At 34.0% G+C, this 21,018-nt stretch overlaps 1 protein-coding gene across 3 annotated transcripts in view; it reads left to right on the forward strand.

Annotated features, from left to right (window-relative positions):
* GRIK2 (glutamate ionotropic receptor kainate type subunit 2) overlaps positions 1-21,018 on the forward strand; it is a 354,211-nt gene that overhangs the window by 256,292 nt on the left and 76,901 nt on the right. For all 3 annotated transcript variants that reach the window (XM_059467530.1, XM_059467531.1, XM_059467532.1), the window contains exons 12-13: positions 8,111-8,229; positions 11,949-12,166. In XM_059467530.1, the coding sequence (XP_059323513.1) occupies positions 8,111-8,229; positions 11,949-12,166 (337 nt within the window). The remainder of the gene's footprint in view (positions 1-8,110; positions 8,230-11,948; positions 12,167-21,018) is intronic.

Raw genomic sequence — 21,018 nt, forward strand, 5'->3', positions numbered from 1 at the left:
CTGTTCCTAAATGTTTTCTGTTGTATGGTTGCGGGCCTGGGACAGTCACCCCTCAAGATGAGCTTAAAAATCATGAGGAAAGAATGTGCAAGACCAGGGCACTCCTGAAGGCAGAAAAAGATGAAGTCATATAAATATGATTTAGCAACATCTAAAAACATAAGTGTATTGCCAACACTGCTACCATACTGCATCCGCAACTGAACGTCATACCAGCTTATACCAGCTGCTAGGAAGAAAATTGACTCCATCCCAGTAAAAAAGAATTTACAGATTGCTTAAAATTTAAGTATTTCTAAAAATAGGGATGAGGATTTTCCAAAGTAGTCAATATTTTATTTCTTCCATTTTTTTTAATATACTTAGGGAGGACATATATGGGTAAACAATAATAATGTTTTCTGGTAAATATGTAAGAATGTTATATGAAACAGCTAAATGTAGGCTATTTGGAAGGAAAACGCAAATTTAAAATATTAGAAGTATTGTGAATAACCTGTTTTTTGAAATAACACCCAATTATTACTATCGAGTTAGAGGAATGAAGAAATACAAATGAAGACTCAAAGTTTCTAACGTATGTTAAGAGTTTAAAGAGCAAAGCATACAAGGGGGAAAATCATGTTGGAGACATCATTTTACATATATTGCCAAAAAGGAGGCAAAGTATTTTCTAACACAACAAATACTCTATTTTTCTGAATTGTTACTCAGAACTCAGGAAGGGTTGCAAATCTTGTGAAAACTAAAATGAAAGCAACTCTTTTAACATCTTCCCTACCATACCATACTTGAGATATCTCAGAGTACCTCCTAGAATATTTTTTGTAAGAATTGATGTATTTAGCAGTAGTCAGGACACTGATTGTGGGAGAACCTACAATCATTGTGAAGTTCACCTGCATTAAAATATAGTAATTTTAAATAAGTTTGCTTCAGATTCTTGACTGTCACTTTATATTTAACTCCATCGACATTTCTTCTGTTCAAGAAATGGATAGACTAATATTACGGAAACTGGAAAGTTGTGTAAGAACTGAAACCAGCATATATAATAAATTAAGCAATAAGAGCTTGACTAGTGCTTCAAAAATTAGATTGTATGTATATCTTTTACACTTGTTTCCATCACACATCAATCTTTAATTATGATGGTAATATACTATGTCTTTAATCCAGAATAATAATGGATTTTAAAAAACTCTTAATTCACATCTGTAAAAACAAACTGTTTCAGTTATCACAGAGTTATTATAATTATCACATAGTAGTTAAGAATTTTTATACAATTTATTTAATTTTATTTAAGTGTATTAATTTATTTAATTTTCATCAAACAAAATAGCCTTTATAGTTTTGGTTCTGATTTGACTTATGACTTATTTACACATTTCTGTAGCTCCCTAGCCTATATTTCTTTGGATTTTAGAGCAGGACTAATAGCTAATAAGCAGTCAAAATTGACAAGTACCAAAAATCACCAAGTATTCCCTGTTGCTGCGTTACATTACTCCTGTAGGGTTCATGTTGCTTATAGTAGAATTTTATGAAATAATTTTTATATTATTTGCTTATAAGGTAATATTGTGTTTGGTCTTTTTTGTTTATTTTTTTTTTTCATTTAGCCAGGAAGCTTAAATTATATAAAAATGAGTTAAGATATATTAATTCATATAATGAAGATTTTGGTTCTAATCCTGCAGTAGCTTATGTATTTGTGTTTTATCATTGACTCAATGGGATTTAACAAGATCTTGTTGATGTTTAAAGTTAATAGTGCCTTTCAGCAATTTAAACGTATACAGGGTAAACATATAAACCAAAATTCTGTAAAGTGTGTATAGAACTTCCACATGAATCTTGTGCCTTTCTAAACTCTAGATTGAATTATATCACTCAAATTGAGAAGATTTATAGATTTTTTTAACAGTGTAAAAAGTCCTTTAGGTTGAATTTCCAGTCAACGGAGAGGTGCTGGTTCAATACTACTGCTTTAGATGGGGATTTTTTTAATATATAAAAGAGGTGTTAGATGATTAGCACTTTTCAGGAAGCAGCAAAAGCATGGCAGCTGTATGAGGGAAGATGATGTGGAAGATGACCACAGTGCAAGCAAGGCACTGAGAAAAGTATCTGAGCAGGGCAGGGACGTTGGTAATTACAATCTCTGCTTACAGCCCAGAAGTCATCAGGTGTGGCAATGAATGCCACAGGGTGAGACAATGAAGGATCCAAACAAAAAAAAATTTCAGTTTTTCTAAAAGCCATAATTTAGGAAAAAAGAAATGAGGCTTTAATAAAGAGAAGCAGTAACATGATTTATTTTTAAATAGTGTAGTATGTTATGATAAAGCATCCTGGATATTCTTGAAAAAGTTTTGAAATATTGTAATTTGTCAGTTCTTATGCAGTAAGAGATGGATTAAGGGTGTAGTCCTGCACAGAAACCCTGTAAAACAATGACTAGAAAAATCGTTCTGCACTCTGCTCTAATGAATGAGAGAATGAGTAATTTGCTGGAGCTGAGATTAGAACTGATAGTTTGCTGTGTTCAGCGATAACCAGCACTGCATAAGTGTACTCACAGCTCATGAAGAAAATGGGATAAAATTCTTTTGATTTATCAGTTTCATTAGATAAAGCTTTACAGCTTGTGAAATCTTTGTGCTAATGGTTTTGCAGTAAAACCTCTTGTCTGCTCGCTTCTTAGTCTGACTGCAAAAGAGATTCTATGTGCATGTAAGTGGGTAATCATATTTTCTTTACTTTTCTTCATAGGCCTGATGCAGAGCAAAGTGAGGAAATTTGACAGGTTTGAACTAATGCTGGAATAGTATGCACAGTGTAATTTTGTGCTGTCTGCGGCATATATTGCTGGCTATGAGGACTGTGTTGGTCACATCATGCTTTAGATAATATTTTTTGTAATACTCTTTGGTCAAAATTTATTTACATGTTCATTTAAAAACAACAATAGTTACATGGTGTTTGAAATACCATGGAAAATAATGTAATTTAAATAAATTAAGCCCAACTACCAGTAAAAAATCTCATTAGTCCTTTAAGTTATACTTGCATCACACTTCTTTGCAATCGTGTTTTCTTTATTTCCTTTGCCTATATTCATAATTCCATGAGTATAGGGAAGTATTCTATTTGACTGCATCAGACCATGAATTAAGTTTATTGTGTTTGACTGTTGTCTTGTAATTTTAAACTATTTTGTAGAGCACAGATTTTTCTTAGCCTTTCCATAGTTGTTATGAGGCTCCTATTTGAGTCAGAACAGAAAGCAGCATCATGTCAGAGATAAGGATGAAAAATTTTTTCAATATGCATTTTTAAGTAAGAATTGAAGTCCAGGTGCTATAATGGAAGCTGATAACTCTCATGGATTTTTAGCTAAATATTCAGTATCAAACTGTGTTTTAAAAATCTCTTGTGCTTTGTTTCTTTGATCCTGAAGGAAAAAAGTAAAATAATAAATAATAATAAAATAATTTAAAAAAAGAAAAAAAAATAAAAGAAATGGTTTAGACCATCTGGAAAAGTTATTTATAAGAATTTAACAGGTAACATGCTGAATATGATTGAAGAACAGTACCTGGTACCTGTTTAGCAAATATCTGAAAGCAAAACATAAAACTCAAATGGCCTGTATGTATTACTAATGGGTCCAAGCAACATTTTTCCCACAAGGAGTATCCCTACTGGTCTAAATTCAGTTCTGTGTAATATTCCTAGGCAGCTGTGTTTTGGTATAATTCAATTGGAAAATTCAATTACAAATATTACTCCACTACTCCATTTTCTGTTCTCTCTAAATTGCAGTTTGGGGTTTTCTGTTATTTTTAACAAGTTGCATTGCTCTCCAGAAGATACAGCTTAAATTAACAATGTCTTTATCTCCAGACATTACAGTCTATATTAAGCATATCTATTAATTTGCTTTCAAAACAATACTGTCTTCATGTGATCATCAGAGATAAACTGACAGGTTTTGATTTGAGAACTCTTGAATTTGGTGGAGGGTACCCTTTACACATTCTCAGCAGCTTTGAATTGAGCTGATTTGTATGGAACATGCTAGACCACACACCTTTTATGAAAGAAGTGAAAGTGGCAGTCAGTGTGTGACAGGATGTTCTGCTCTGAGTGTAGTGGATGTACACATACCCCATGTCTTCAGTCATGCCTAAACTCATCTAGACTGAGTCCCATGACTGTCTAGGAGACTGTGTTTTTATTTAGAGACCAAAACTGTAGAAGCTGCTCTAGTATATCCTGAATAAGTCATGTCTCTTCCTGAGTTTGTCTCAAACTGGACACTGGAAGGGAGGAGTGAGTGCCTGCAGGTCAAGAATTAACAGAATCTTATGTCATCAAGCTCCTAAATACAAAGAGAAGTAGAAATGCTAGCAGTAGATCACAGTTAATATTATGAGAGGTTCTGAACTCAAACAGGCTCAAGGAGCCTTAAAAGATCTCCAGTGCTGGCTCCAGCACTGATCCAGCCAGTAGGGTGTCCAGGGTCCTGTGGGCACCATCTGGGCTTTATGAAATGCCTTTTTATAGCTATGTTTCCCCACCCTGGAGATGAGTTTCTTGCTTTCTTTATCATGTGCAGATAGTTCTTCCAGACCTTTCTGAAAATAGTTTTGAGGGCTTTGGTGGTCTTGATCCACTGGTACTGGGTCAGCCTTTGATAAATAGTCCATGCCTACTTTTTGACCTCTGTCCTTTGCTTGAACTGTACTGTGTTGTGTTTATTTCAGGAGCCAGAACAAGGGCATTTCTCTAAAAAAATGCTGCCATATCTCCAATGTACTCCTTCTCCAGTCACATAATGTTCTTTACCACAACATGTTCTTACCAACAACCCTTGGTTGGCTCCATGGCTATTCAACTATAGGTGTTTGAGATACACACATAAGATCCCTTTTCTTCTGGCTTCTATTATTTCAAATGCTGTGTGAATGCAGAATATAATAAATTACAGTCGTCTCAAATAATTGGCAGTTCTGAAGTAGGTCTGTCTGATCATTGGGCATACTAATTTTAATTTCTAATATCATAGCATATTCCTAAAGCAGAATTAAATTTAACACAAATCTTTCCTCCCTGTGGATTGCTGAGATAGCTGACTTTTAAACATTACTTGCACTAGCCAATAATTTCTGGAGAGTACTTGTATCTTTTCAGTGGGTAGCAGCAATTAGGAAAACTGAAACTCAGGTCTTGGGCAGTTCATTTAGAATCTATTTTTTTAAGTACTTCGGATACCTGAAGGTGTTAGAGATTAAGAGACTGTATCTGAAATGTTAGAATAAACACTAGTAGAAATAAGTATATGAGAAGAGTACCTGTTATCAGTGGTCAGAAAAATCAATCTTCAAAATTGCATCTGTTCATTGAAATTCTCTTTTTGCTTTATGCTTGTTCTTGATTGAGCAAATGTTCTGCATTTAAATTAGTAGGAAGGTAGTCCATTAATCAAGGAAAGTGATTATTCTCATAATATCATTTATTATTCCACATTTAAATATTGTGAACAGTTCTGGGATCAGGCAGAAGGAATTTTCCTAACAGTCACTTTCTAATAAGAGAAGCTGATAAAAAAAAAGATGGTATTCTTGGTGCTTGGAAACATGGGAAGTTCTAGCCTGACTTAGATAAATTGTTGTCATGATAATTAAACATGGGAATGATTTTCCCAAGAAGTTGTGGAATTCTTGTCTTTGTGTGTTTTTGAGACATGACTGAACAGTCCCTTGTTTTGAAATAATGGGCACTGCCCTGAGCATGATCCTGGCTTATAAAACTTGCTAGGTGAACAAGTAACTCTGTGATTTATGAATATTTCTTGAAATAGGCTAAACAGCATGAAACTTATACACACATGTAGTACATTAAAAAAATTGATTAAGGATCCATACCTTAATATTTTTACACTAGACAATCTAATATCATAGAGCATCCTTTAAATAGGGAGGAACAGTATTTATCCATAATAAGACACTATTAATTTTCCTTACTGTATAAGTAGAAAATTCTAAAACTATAAGACTTAGATTGCATTGTTTCTTTCTCCTAAAGCCATCTTGTATGTCTTGTAGGTTGTTTCCTCCTTTTTTTACAACTATGGACAATTTTTCTGTGCTTCAAAATAAAATAAAAATTATTAAATAAGATAAGCCATCAGAACCAAAAGGTAAAACTGCCAAGTTATGTTTTAGATTGTTCAGTAATGTCACAATCACTGTAAATAACTTCAAATATATATTTAAATAGAAAAAAGATATTTGTTTTGTCTAGCAAACATTGTCCTCACAAGAAAAAGGTGTTTTCCAATTTAATCTTCAAATATCTCTCAGCAAAAGAGTATAAAAGCCTGCTTCAGTTTCACCGAGTGCTTGGTTTCCAGGTTTTGTTGGATTGACAAAACCATGACATGAAAGATATTTAGATTTTTAATGAGACAGTAAACTTCTGATCTAGTTTTACTATAAAGTAATAGAAGAATTCAGGTCACAATGTTTAATTAGAACCCAATCAACATTTTTGCACAGCATATCAGTATTACTTTGGAGATCCAAATGAAACAGTTCTTTGTCAAGTAGACACTTTTAAGACGAGAGGTGCTTTAACATTACATTAAGACCTTCAAAGTGGAACATTTGATTTTATGTATTATAATGTGTTTGAAATATTATTGTGAAAAAATTCTATTTTTCAAAGTGACAGATGAATTATTCAGATAGCTTTGATTATAAAATACACCAGAAAAGTTCTTTCATAAAGGCTGCCTATCCAAGGGTTTTTAACAGAGTGGCTTTAATGATTTGAGAAATTATGAAAATACATTGTTATTGATTTAATAATTAAAATTTATAATTTTAAAAATTATTGTGCTGGTGTCTTGTGCTAGTTCCATTCTACTGTTGTGATTTTCATTTTTTTCACTCAAATATATTATGCACGTCCAACTATTACACATGTATTCATTAGCAAAGATTTGAAGACATGATTTAAGCATAAAATAAAAGTCCCTCTCAACAGTGTGCCTCCAAGTCCAGGCATGGTGATTAAAACTTTAAAATGATTAGAATAATCCTGCCCATTGCAATTAAAATTTAGTTCTCCAAAAGTACCATGAGGAAGAGAGAACTGAAAATCTTTATTTTACAAAAGAAATTGTAACAAAGAATAATTTATCTAGACATGTTTGCTTGTTTTAGCTACAATTGATAAAATAGCATTTAGATATGAACTCATCATAATGCACAGCAATTGCAAAGCCAAGAATTAGATTGATTGTATATAATCTGCTTGTAATCTATTGCCAGGCTCAGGCAACTTTCTACTATCTCTGTTCTATCTATTTTTGAGATAATGAACTAAATTGTCTTTTCCTTTATGTTTATCTTTTTCTTTTCTTTTCTTTTTTTCTTTTCTCAGAGCCTGGCCCTGCAAGGTGCTTGTGAGTGTCCCCAGCTTCTTTTGGAAAACCTTTCCAGGGATGCTACTGTGCACCTCACAGGACAGGATTCAATTCCTTTATTTTGCTATAGTATTTTTTTTTCTGTGAATAGTAGTGTTTGGTGATTAGCAATGTCACTTTTACTGCTAACTATTTATTTTCTGGTATCTTCATTATTTGTAATTTTAATGAGAAAAAAGCATTTTGCCTGATGTATTTTTTTTTTCTAGTGAAGTTCTGTGATTTAACAGATGTTAATTTTCTTTCAAGATGCAAAATACTGACACAGTGATTATAAGAGCCTAATCTTAAATGGGACCAGTTGTCTGGAATTCTATTGGTGTCAATAAAAGAATAAGTGCTTTGATGTTTGCAGGTGGCACTTGGAAACTTTCAGAGCCAATCTGTATGCAACTTTATCAGTGTCAGCAGCACTAAGAATGTTAATCTTCAATATTTTTTTCTTAATATTGCCGTTAACTGTAATGCAATATCACTGTAAAAACTTTCAATCACTATTTTCTTTATAACCTCTCTTGTTTTTCTTTTTCTTTTGCAGCAGTTTTGCTGGATAGACTTTGTTATGGCTGCATTTTAAATCTGTTCTTTTTCTTCTGTCAATTACCACAGGTTTAGTCCCTATGAGTGGTATAACCCACATCCTTGCAACCCTGATTCAGACGTGGTGGAAAACAATTTTACCTTGCTAAATAGTTTCTGGTTTGGAGTTGGAGCTCTCATGCAGCAAGGTATACGACTCAGTCTGCTCTTTCTCTTGGGCACCATGTCCCACTTTTTGCTGGGGGTCACAGTTCTCTGGCGCAAGTCACTTGCATGGGTGCCTCTGTGCATGTAGCCACAAACCAGCTTTTTTTATGATTATCCAGGCATTCCCAACACCTTATGAATTAGCCTGAAGACAGATAAAAATTTAAGACTTAAAAAAAGTAAAGCATAGCCATACAGTTTATATTCTAAACAGGAAACCCTTACTGCATAATTAAATGAGATAATCTGTCCATTACCTAAAACACCTCCATTTCAACAACCTAGGAATGAGTATATCTTTGTCAGATAAGACTATAATATAAAAATCTATTATTTGTTTAATTTTGGTCTAGAAACCTTTCAACTACAGATAGATTTTATCTAGTAGCTAGAACCTATAAAATAAAATAATATAGGAGATTTAATACTGTCCAGCCATAATTTATATTTTTAAAATCAGAATGACCATTCAACAGGGTCTACATTCAACAATCCATCCATGCAGTGAGAAACTGATGCCATTGCTGACAATAAAATTGGTAGCTGTGTAGTCATATTGCTCAGAGTAAAACCAACATGCAGTTTTAACTATAACTATCTAAGTAAAATGCTTAAGCACGTTCTTAAAACTCTGTAATTTCCTTGTCATATTCCTCTTATTTTGAAAGCATACCAAATATATAGATCCATAAAAATAGATCACCATTTTATTGCCCTTTTCCATAAGGATTTGAACACAGTCATATAATATCAGACACATTTGAATAGCACAGTTTCATTTTTTGCACTGACATTTCACTGGGCAATATAGTGTAATACAAAAGATTGTTAGTCCTGTTAAAGAGCCATTAAAAGGAATGGCTTTTCTTTCTGGAAAAATAACCATTGCATATCCCCCCAAAAAATCATAGAAATTGTTGGCAGGAACAAGTACATATTGGTAGAGTTGTTTTAATGAATATACCTGAGCAATCATTTTTAAAACTTACCTTATAAGTACACCAGCCATAAATAAATCCTGGTTTTAACTCATCAAATGATTTCATGAAGCTTTCCTGTAACTGCAGTAAATATTCTGTCATATATCAAGTTTGTAGGCTTAAAAAGTCTCTAATGCCTCAGCAAGCTGAGTACTGTGCTCAGAAAAACATGAATTAATGGGTAAAAAGAAATCAGGATTTCAAATCAGAAATAAAAATATGTCTTTAGTTGGTTAAGTGTTTACTATCAACTAAGTTGTCAATATACATGTCAAGAAATTATATAGTTGAAACACAATTGCCAAATACATGTTTGTAAGATAATGATTGCTTTTAAGGAAGCTATCAAAAAAAGGGATGCTAAATGAAAGAAAGTATTTCAAATTCCATTCACAGTTCTCAGGATTGTTAGAATTTCTATCAATGCTGAGTTTTATTTCTTATGTGGCTTTATGCTTCTATGATGGAAAAAGCAATTTAGATTTTTGTATCATCTTTTTGCAAGAAAAAGGTTTTTTAGTCTGTAGCATCTAAACATTGTTTCTGAGAATCAAAATAAGAAAAAAAACCCCAACCTTCATATTAAAAGATATCTTTGGAGGATAATAGTTTTCCTTGAAGGAAAACTAGTTTTTCAGAATTAAGGCTGACCCTCTGTCCTTGCCTTAAATTGTTTTACCTTTACTCAGTTCAGCCTTTAATAAACTTTAAAGGCATCATTGTGAGGATGCAGCATCAGTCTTGATTTTGTTGATTGCTTTAAAAAGAAATCTCAAAAACCTAAAGTCATCTAATAGTAGGCTTTCAGACAAGCATGGAAGTTCTCACCTAATAGCAGTAACAATATAGAAGCACTTGGGCCATACTCATATGGAAGTAGGAAGTAGGAAGTGCTGCTCCTTTACAAAAGATTTGCTTAGTGCTGGAGGACACATGACAGAGGAAACTCATGCATGTCTTGCTGGCACCTCCTGCTCCCAGGAAACTGTGGGATATGGTGCTGGACATGGCGTTACCTTGGGTACATGACAGTCAGCCCCTGACCAGGCTCTGTTTCACGGGCCCAGGTGGGTTCAGCCGCTTTCAGTCCCGGGCAAGGAACGAGCTCGTGGGAACCGGGGCAGCTGCGGCCAATGGCTCCACTCTTCTCTTCCTTCCAGTCCTGTCTGACTTTACTGGTGCTGGTGTTTAAAATGAAATGAGAGCAATCAAAAAGAGTTAATGATAGTGGGCTTGTTGGGAAATCTCTTAGTGCTATGGTGTCTAAGTGTCTGACTAACAGGGCCTAGGAGCAACTCCATCAGACAGGTACTTTTCTACTTTTTCCCTTGCAGAATTCTAGGCAGAGTCTGGCGCTGGAGTTGGCTGTCATGTCCAAGTCTGTCAGCCTTTTTTGTTTGAAACAGCAAGGGTAAGATGAACTGCAGGGTAAGATGGGCTGTTTTTGAATACAGTAGTCCAGTTATGATACCACTTCTTTTTTCCCTTTCTTTTGTTTTCTTCCTCCTTCCCTCTCTCCCCAGCCCTTCTGTTCTTTTTTTTCACATTGAGTTTGGAAGTTTGACATAATCTTTCACCTATATGAAGATGTGTTACCTTGCTGGACCAGTTCCTTAACTAATTCAATATAAGCACTAAAATTTAACAGGAATAAAATAGTCCATCTTGCCTTCATTCCATTTTACCCAGGAGACATAAGAGCAAACATAGTAACCAATTAACAAAAAGGGGTTGTTTCAGTACAATGGTATAAAGGGTATGATGAAACTGTTTCCTTGAAAACAAGTTTCCAGATACTTCTAAAAGATCTTATATAAAGTTCTCAAAATGAAGCTTGAAATTGTTTATTTGACATCATTAGAAATTTCATTTCATTCAATTATAACATTATGGAAAAAATCCATACATGCTCATTTATGATAAATATTTGTAATTGTACATTACAGTGAATTTAATTTATTCCTATTTTTTGTAATTAGACACAAGAGGAGTTTATGTGCTTCAATTTGTCTCATTAGGCTCTAAATTTGCATTAAAAATTATGCAAATTACTATACAGTGTCTGTCTCCCCCTCCATTCTTTAGTGCCATGAGCAGGCAACTCCAGCAATGCATTATAATCTATCTTTATCAAGTTTATGTATAAAAGTCTAATATTTTTATTACTATTCTATTAAATTGAAGTTTTTAGCGTAGCCACCCATATTTATATGAAATTGTGGGGCTAAACATAGAGATGGGAGATGTTAATTTTTTTATCTCAACATTTAATAAACTATCTTTTACAGTAATGCAAATGAAAAAAACTCAAAAGCATATTTTTAATAGATTTAAGGTTTTGTTATTCAGATATGAAATCCTTTGTTTCATATCTAGTACCTTCATGAATTGCTTATTTTTTCTGGAAAGAAAGTTGAAGTAACTGCTTTTTACTCTTGGTATTTATATATATGTTTAGAAATTCTAAAATGGAACTGATCAGCAAATCTCCCATTACTATATTTTGATTCCCACAGCTCCAAAAAGATATGTCTTTATAAATTTAACCAGTTATTTTGCATTTCAGTTGTGTGTGTTTGTAGAAGCAGTACATCTAAACCTGTAGCTCAAAGATTTCTTTTGCACAGTGAATCCATTTCCCCACTGTGGCAAAAAGTACTGAACACTGATTAATTGTTTTCTGTGCATCCGTTTCACCTTTCTCCCCTGGTTTTCGTTAGGTTCTGAGCTCATGCCTAAAGCCCTCTCCACCAGGATAGTGGGAGGCATTTGGTGGTTTTTCACACTTATCATCATTTCCTCGTACACTGCTAACCTAGCCGCCTTTCTGACAGTGGAGCGCATGGAGTCCCCCATTGACTCTGCTGACGACTTGGCCAAGCAGACAAAGATAGAGTATGGGGCAGTTGAAGATGGAGCAACCATGACTTTTTTCAAGGTATGTTTTATATTCTGTTTGGGATGTTATAACATGATTTTGGGAGGGAAAGCTTTTGCACCTTGCTGAAGGGCAGCTACTATGATTCCTGATGCTGTCAAAAACAAGTGGAATTTTTTTTTTTTTTTATTAAAAAGATAGCAAAAGAATCAAATGAAAACTCTCTCAAAGCTTTTTTGATGATTTTCTATTAATGAATTGAATTTATAGCAGTGAAGTACGTGAAGAAACCTGAGTACTTTCCTCAGATCTTCTATAGCTGCATACATGATTAAACTTTGTCCTATTAAAAGTTAGTTTTAATTCAAGAGCATTATACCTAGTTGTAATCTTTACTCAAGAAACACTAAGGGTATTAGTGGCTGTACTGAGGAAAACTTTTTGAACTTCATAATTTTGAGAAACTTTTGAATGAAATTTTGAGTCCAAGTAAAAATTTCAGATTATCCCAGTTTTTCTATTTCTCTTAACCTGCTAATAAGATAATTAAATTTGAAATATAGTGAAGTGAGATACTGAATTAGAGGAAAATATTTCTTGTCTAGATTCATCAGGCATTTAAGCAGACTTAAATTAGTGATAAATATTTATGAAAGAAGATGGTTTGTTCTCTCCTGATGCTGGATAGCACAGAGGTGTCTCAGATCTTCCAGAGAGGTATTTAACAATATTTGCCTGATCTTTGGTAAATTCTGAAGACTTTTTGGCTAGTATAGCCTAGTTTTAAGAATTATTATGCTATTACCTAAGGCTCTGTGTTGGCTGTCACACTGGCATTTGTAATCAGCAAAGTAAGGACCAAAGTATCTTTTAAACTGGTACAGAAATTGGAGACACTGTGCTCAATTTCTCTCATGAAATTTAAAGAGCACAAGATTTGTTTACATATCAAGGCTAAATAATCTCTATTTAATCCTATGACCATAGACCTTGTACCCAATCAAAGTGTACAATTAGTTTTAATTTAAAAAATAAATACTTTCTAAGGCTCTCAGCTTCTGCTTGGAAATAAAAATCATTCATCTCCAATATCTCAGAATGTTTCAGGCTGCTTCACTTAAACCATGCATTGGGAATGTTCTGAGTATTCTCCTCTGAATACTCATTGGAAAAGGAGCTGATGAAATTGATAGAAGTAACTAATCAGCTAGAGATCTCTTTGTGTTAGGAAATGTGTAATTAAAAGTAACAAAGTTGAAAGTTTAAAGACTGAGTGTTTTAAAAATGTCAAAATTATTTTTGTCTTGAGACATAAAAAAATAAGGTATTTATTGAAATACCAGAAAACACTCTAGGATTTGACTTAATTATACTATGGCAGAAAATTTTGATCTAATTCTATTTTAGATTCAAACTGTAGACATTGTGGAAATATTAGGAAGCAACTTTAAATTTTTAGTTTTCCTTCTCATTCTTATTTTCTAATAACCTGTTTTGTTTTTTTTTTAATACTTCTAAGGTAGGTTTTTTAAATTTCTAAGTGCAAAGTGCATCCCTCTTTCTGTGGACTTTTTTCCCCCACACATATTACTATGGTACTCCCTTTTATGCAAAATTATTCCTTTCTGCTTTCTTTATTCTTCTGTTTACATTTGTCCAGATATATTTTGTGATTATCTAATGTATTGTATCCAAGAACTACAGGCCTTATGTCTAATGAAATAGCATTTTCACATCCTTCATTGAAGATTTTTGTTTGCAGTTGAAATAACCCTAGACTTAAACACAACAGATTTAGGATGTCAGATCACATAATTTAGCATTACTTTTTTTACATTAATTAATTTTCCTCCTTCATTATGAGTGAAAAAGAGAAGTTATAAGGAAACATAGAATTTATCTATTCATCTGCTAAATTTTAGGTCAAATTAAGGTTTATTCTATTGAAAATATATATTTTCTCAATTAATGTGTGAACAAATCATTATTAGCAAGTGTTTTATGGTCTGAAACTGAAACAAAAATTAAAAACCATTCCAACTTGGAACCAACTGATTTGAAATATTTTTCTGTTGTTTACTACCTCATCTGGTAGAAAATTAATTTATATTATTTGTTACTACTATTAATATTTTTTATTATTAATGGATACTAATTGCCTAATGAAATTAATTTAAACTTAAGCATTAGACGTAGCTACATCAGTTCTTGAAGATTATCAATAAGTGAAAATCATGCTCAAATAGGAAAGTAAAGGAAAAATACGCAATCCCATTTGATTCATTCAGTATCTGAAGCAATCTGCAGGAGAACATTAGGGTTGTCTTGATGTAAGTGCTATTCACCAGAGCTGCCTCTGTAAGGAATGAGGTTAATTACATATGTATTCCATGAAAGATAAACCAAAACACATATGTATATATACAGCCTTTAATTGTGAAGTTCCTGGTAAAATCAGGTATTTTTCCCTAATGATGTGGAGTTATCAGAAAATAAAATACTATAATTTTGGTCAACATAGTATATCTGCATTTGCATGTTGTCAAAACTTACTTCTAGTCAGCAAAAGCTAGTTACTTCAAGAATATAATTTCCTTACATAAAAAAGATAAAAATGCAAGAAAATATTTTAAAATAACAATTTAAGTGGAATTGCATTACAAGGTTCTGCTAGAATTGAATATCTCATAGAGAATGTTAAAAAATACAAAGAGCATTTAAGCACAGGGCACTGATAAAACTGTTTTAAATGGTATGTATCATATCCTCTGATATATAGATAACTGAATATCAAGTAGGAAGTTCCATTTTGTATGGCATTAAGGAAAATACTAATGAACTTTTGTGTCCTGTTCTGGTCATCACACTTTGAAAATATGCTTAAAATTGGAAAGGGTTCATTAAAGGTGAAGGAGTGACTGTAGGTCTGAAAATAAGCATTGCCGTTAGAGGCTAAAGATCTGCCTGTTTAATCTGCTGAAGAGAAGGTTAAGAGGTGACTTGATCATGGTTTGCAAATGCCTTAATGGGAATGAGACTTTTGACAGTGGATGACTCACTAATCTAGCAGAAAAAGGCATAATGAGATCCAGTGTTTCATAGCTGAAGTTAGGGAAATTCAGACCAGAAATAAGGTGCATTTTTTAAGAGTGAGAGTCATTAACCACTGGTATAACTTATCTAGGAGTGGGTTGGATTCATCCTTCAAAGGCAGCCATTATGAGGAGGATAGATGCAGCATAACACAAGCATGTTGTTCTTTTGATTTAGAGGTTAGTCCGTGAAAGAGATAGCCTTCATTATACAGGAGATCAGATTAGGTTTGAGTAGTTCTCTTGTACTTCAAAAATCTAAGAGGGTATGGGTTCTGGGGGTAGGGCTTGCACAAAGATAATTGAGAGGATAAATTTATCATCTGTGTGTATGTTTATCCTCAGCTACTTTTGTCTTGTTTTAATGAGAGTGGATTGAGTAAAACAGTGACACTGTGTTACAACAAGATATAAAGACACCAAATGGTTTGCTAATGTTAAATGAAATGATCATATCTTGGTAAAGTTATTAGTTCCAATCACAGTGAGGCTTGGTAGCTGCCCTTAAGACTGACATTAATTTCTGCATAAATTAGCTATATAGCAGTCTATTCAATTCTTTTTTTAAAAAAAACACTTTGGAGTGTGGCCAAAGCTATGTGGTGCTAAAAAAAAAAAGCTATTATGAAGGGGAACATAAATGGGCATCAGACAAACAAGCTAACTGCTGGATTAAAAGCTCCTGAAGGTAAAATCTTGGACAAAATCTGGGATATACATTGAAAATGCTGTTAGTCTTGTGAGTCAAATATCCTTGTGAAACAGCTTTGATGAAAAAGGAGAAGGTTATCTTCAGGCTTTTACTAGGTCCTTCATCCCATGCCTCCTCATGGTCTGAGAAACATGAATTACAACTCTTTCAGAAGCCAGAAAGCAAAAGAAAATTTCAGTGCTCTCTCCTCTTAAGATCTGCTTATCTGGTCTGAGCATGGAAAGTAAATAATTTTATGAGTCCATTATGTGTCTGGTGGATCTGCTTGGCTAATTCATTGTTAATAATAAAGAAAACCTCAGTATAGTCCAAGAATTGGAAGGAAAGATATGTGAAAGTAAGTTCTAAGCCTTACCTGCTTTTAGGCTAGGAGTGTCCATTACCAATACATACTTTGATGTTTCTCAGATTATGTATGCTTTCTTAGTTATGAAAATGTCTTCCTTTCTCTTGGCTGCTATTGTCCCTATTGACCACTTTCAAATTTCAGAAACCTGTTCTTTTTCCTTTTCGGAATAAAATAAAAAGCATTTATTATTTTTATGAAAGGTAGTGATCTTACACTAACTGTTCTTGGATGAAAAAAGCTTCAGATTTTTTATTGTCTCTAATTTCTGTGGTCTCTCAGTTTGTGTTTCTCACTTGGTTTTATTGCTGAATAACAATTCTAACAATATTAATTCTACCCAGCTTCTATTTACACCACACTTCTCTACTCACACACAAAAAAACCTAGTTCAATACACATATGAGGTCTACAATGTTAAGATATTTCTTGTGTCAAGTGCTTTTGTTTCTCCCATAATTTTTCATACATGTAACTTTCAGTGTCAGAATTTCTTCCTTTCTTGGTTTTTGTACAGTACCAGGTACAATGGAAGTTTTCTTAGTTATGGTTGCTAAGCATCTGAATACCAAATAGTAAAAACCAAAGTACTTTTTCATTCTCTAATGGCAGTAAATTAGTGCCATTACTCCTTTATCACAAATAAAAGGTCTTAGCTTTCTGTGAGACATGTATTTTATATTCTAGTTTTGTTGATAAGGAAGCTGAAGCACTAAATAGGATTGCATCTTTTTCAAGATCACTTTGTGAAAGGTAGATAGGAAACTAATTCTGGTGAAAGGTAGACATGGGACTAATTCAGGAAAGCTGACTCACATACCTTAGAATTAGCAGACTATTCTGTTTACCAATTATATTTGCATTTTATTCTTTAGGATCAGGTTTTATACTCCAGCTCTACTTTTCTACAATATATTTCATTTCTTCCTGCGCTGCTTTCTCTCTATAAAGAGCCATGTTGCTCATATTTTTTAGTCATTTTCCTTTTCTCCCATGCCCACACATTTTACCCTAGCCTATTTGTTGCCACCTCTCTGAGGAAATTTAGAGAAGCAACAATTAAGAACTTTGTGTCTGTCTTCCCTTTCCACATTCTCAGCCTGTTGTTATAAGAAATGGCATTAAGCTCTATACATTACCAAGTCTCAGAAACACTTTTTTACAGCTGAAGGAAGGAGCTATAGGGGAATTTTCCCACTGCTTGCAACTGGCGTACAAATGACAAATTCTCTGACATAAATTGAAGAACAGCAGAAAGAATAAAGGTATTAATGTCATACATTTGTCATGTGTGAGGTTGGCATTGATGTGCATAAAGCCAGTACTTCAGTGGCATTTTCAAGTCTGGGTTTGAACATTGTAACAAACAAATGATATTTATTTGCTTAACAAGTAAAGATGCAGTACAAACACATGGGTGTATACACACAGAGAACCTTTAGTTTAATGCTTTGTATGAAACAATGTGAAGTTTGGCAGTGAGTGCTAATTATTTGGTGCAATTGTTGCAAGTCGATGAGAGAAGTAGCATTTATGAGTTTCTCAAATATCCAGTGACTGACAGTGACTAATGGAAAACAATCTTTTGAGTCACAGCTTCCATGTACTAACTTTTATAATGCATAAAAAATAATTGGTAAGAGATACATATTCAGTTTGATTTTATAGTATTTCATTTTATAGAAAAGTTGCCTTTTGATGTAACAAATACAGACTTATCCTTGCATGAAAAAACATGTGGTACATTTTGCTAAAAAGGGAATTGAATATAAATACCATGTAAATATTTTTTTTCTTCTTTTTGATCATGCTGGTTTGTACCTAACTGCCAGAAAAATCTAGAGCTGAAACTCATAATTTCCTCTTAGTCATGATTCCCTCTTTGCAAGAACACTACTTAGTTAACCATTGCTTCTTCTAATGTAAGAAAAAAAATAAAAAAAATAGGCAGATATAGTTCTAAATCTCTAAAACAAGGTCTGTGGTCACTCCATACGGTTATAAGAACTAATCACCAATAGCAGAGCCTGTGAGAGTGAGATATAGGCTTTGTCCAGAGATCTTAAAGCATCTCTGCCTCACTGAGTTCTACTTATTTTTGTAAAAGATCAGGGAAGTTAGGCAATGGTAGGTAGGTTATATGATACATTTACAGAGACTATAACAAGAAGAACAGTTCATTTGAATTCTATATTAAAGAAATTACAATAAATTCGGTACCATTAAGTTCTATAGGGTGAACTGTCTTTCTTTTGAATTTCAAGGCAGGAAGCAGAACAAATTCACAGAAAGTGCTTCCTTCCAAGTAACTGTGTACTTATGGGGACAATGATTTTATGCTGTCTTGACCCTTAGAGTGATTATTATTCCTACAGTAAATATGAGCAGATGTTTGGCTTTTTGTTGCATTTGAGTGCTGTGTCATGAAACTAAAAATAGATGGAGTGCAACAGAAATTCATTATCTTTTCACTCTCATGTTTGTCCCCCACCCATGACTTTTCCCTTCTCTTTCTCCTTTCCCTGTTCCTCATTTCTTATACCCTTCAATAAGTACTGAAAAAGATGAACATGACTAGTCAACTTTTTCATTTCTACAAAGATTATTTTATATATCCAGATAGTAGGTAGTCTTTATAAGCTGCTGGATAGCATTTGGTTATACTTAAAAACTATAAGATTCATATTTATCATTTACATTTGTCTCAGGCTACAGCTCTTAGAAATAGATGAAACATGTAGAAATGCCTTTTGATGTCCTCTCAAGGAAAAAATAAAACCCAACAAATTCCAGTGAAAACAAGAGTAGACATGCACAAAAATTAAAATATTGAAAAAAAGTCATTAAGATATGAATTTAATCCCCACTAATTATTTTTGAAATGAAGTCTAAGAGAGACATCAAAAATAAATGAAAAGTTGGCATTATGAACATTCTAGTTTCCCTTTGAATCAATTAAACATTTCCATAACTCAGTACCAGTTTCTGCCCTACCAAAATTCTTCAGAAAGGAAAAAGTGTTGTGCTGATCTCCCCATTGAACTCTCAGGTGGGCTACCCTATGGTCCAATAAATATTTTTGAGTATTACTATTATACAGAGGCAAAATAATCATTCAAAAAAGAAGTTGGCATTTGCACTATTTTTCAAAATTGCATCCAAGAATATGATTAATTAGTGTGCATGCATTAATAATCCATAGTGTAGGTACATGGTGGAGACAATCTGAATAAAATCAGTCGTTCTCAGAGTATAATAAAATATAGCAAGATCTAATTTCCAGTTGGATAGGAATATGGGATACAAGAAATCAGAGCCCAGACTGGGTTAAAAACACCAGCTTTACATTTCTCCTTAGAAAGTAAACTTTGATATTCATGTGTTACCCAAACCACAGTTTGAGTCTGAAATTGTGTCAGGATTATTTATCAGCAAAAGACAAGAATTTTATCAAAGGTAGATTATTCAGAGGGATGTAATAATCTAGACATTTGAAAAATCATTTTCTAGTTAAGAGAAACCCACTCTGCCTCTTTTTTTTAGAGAATACACAGTGATGCCACAAAAGACAACAGTCACAGAATCACAGACTGGGTAAGGTTAGAAGGGACCATAGTGGGTCACCTGGTCCAACCTCCCTGCCTAAAACAGGGTCATCCTACAGCACATTGTATGGAATTTTGTCCAAACAGTTCTTGAATACCTCCAGTGAAGGAGACTCTACAACCTCTCCGGACACCCTGTTCCAGTGCTCACTCATTCACACAGTAAAGAAATTTTTCCTCATATTCACCTGGAACTTTCTGTGCATCTGTTTCTGCTCATTGCCTCTTGTGCTGCTGCTGGGCAGCACTGAGCAAAGCCTGGCTCCATGCTCCTGACATCCCCCTTCAGATACTTACTCACATGGATGTCGTCCCCCTTATTCATCTCCTCACAAGGCCAAACAGGCTGAGCTCCCTCAGCCCCTCCTCATAACAGAGATACTCCAGGCCCTTGCTTATGTTCGTAGCCCTCCTCTGGATTTGTTCCAGCAGCATCCTGTCTCTCTAGTACTGAGGAGCCCAGAACTGCTCACAGCACTCCAGTCAGGATCACCTCCTTCAACCTGCTGGCAGTGCTTCACCTAATGCATCCTAAAACACCGTTTACTTTCCTTTGAAGTCAGATGGAGTTTAATCACCACTAATTGCTGTAAAGTGCTTTTCTCAATAGCTTTTTATTTTGTATTGTTTTGTTTTATTTTATTTTCAGCCAGTCCAACTCCAAGTTGTCCAACCTCTTCTCCTACCTTCAGCCTCAAGCACTGCTGGCTGCACATGCCTTAGGCCTGTGGCAAGAGTCAACCCTGCTATCTCATCCAGCTGCAAATGAACATTTATGTTGTTGCATTTTTATTTTTGGTTGTGAAGAAAACTGCTCCAGCTGCTAGAAAGGTAGAACTGATTGGAATGGAGCAGGGCAGGGCAGTCTCATATTATCGTGCTAAATGTGAAAGCCACTGGGAATCCACACCCTTTGGGAAGTGAGTTATGTCACCTAGACATTTGAAAGTGTGACAATGAGAAAAAATCAACAACACTGAAATTGCTGACAGAATATACATTTTCTTTATGTACTAATGTAGGTTGTGTCTTAACTGGTAACCCATTTTGCTTCCTTCCCCTTACCTGATGCTCTCCACTTTCTGGCCTCTTCAGGGCCTGTAATGACACTGCTAACAGGATAAGTTGTAAGAGAATTACTGATCTCTGGGTTCACA

Source organism: Ammospiza nelsoni, chromosome 3, assembly GCF_027579445.1.
Source record: "Ammospiza nelsoni isolate bAmmNel1 chromosome 3, bAmmNel1.pri, whole genome shotgun sequence".
NCBI classification, from domain to species: Eukaryota; Metazoa; Chordata; class Aves; order Passeriformes; family Passerellidae; genus Ammospiza; species Ammospiza nelsoni.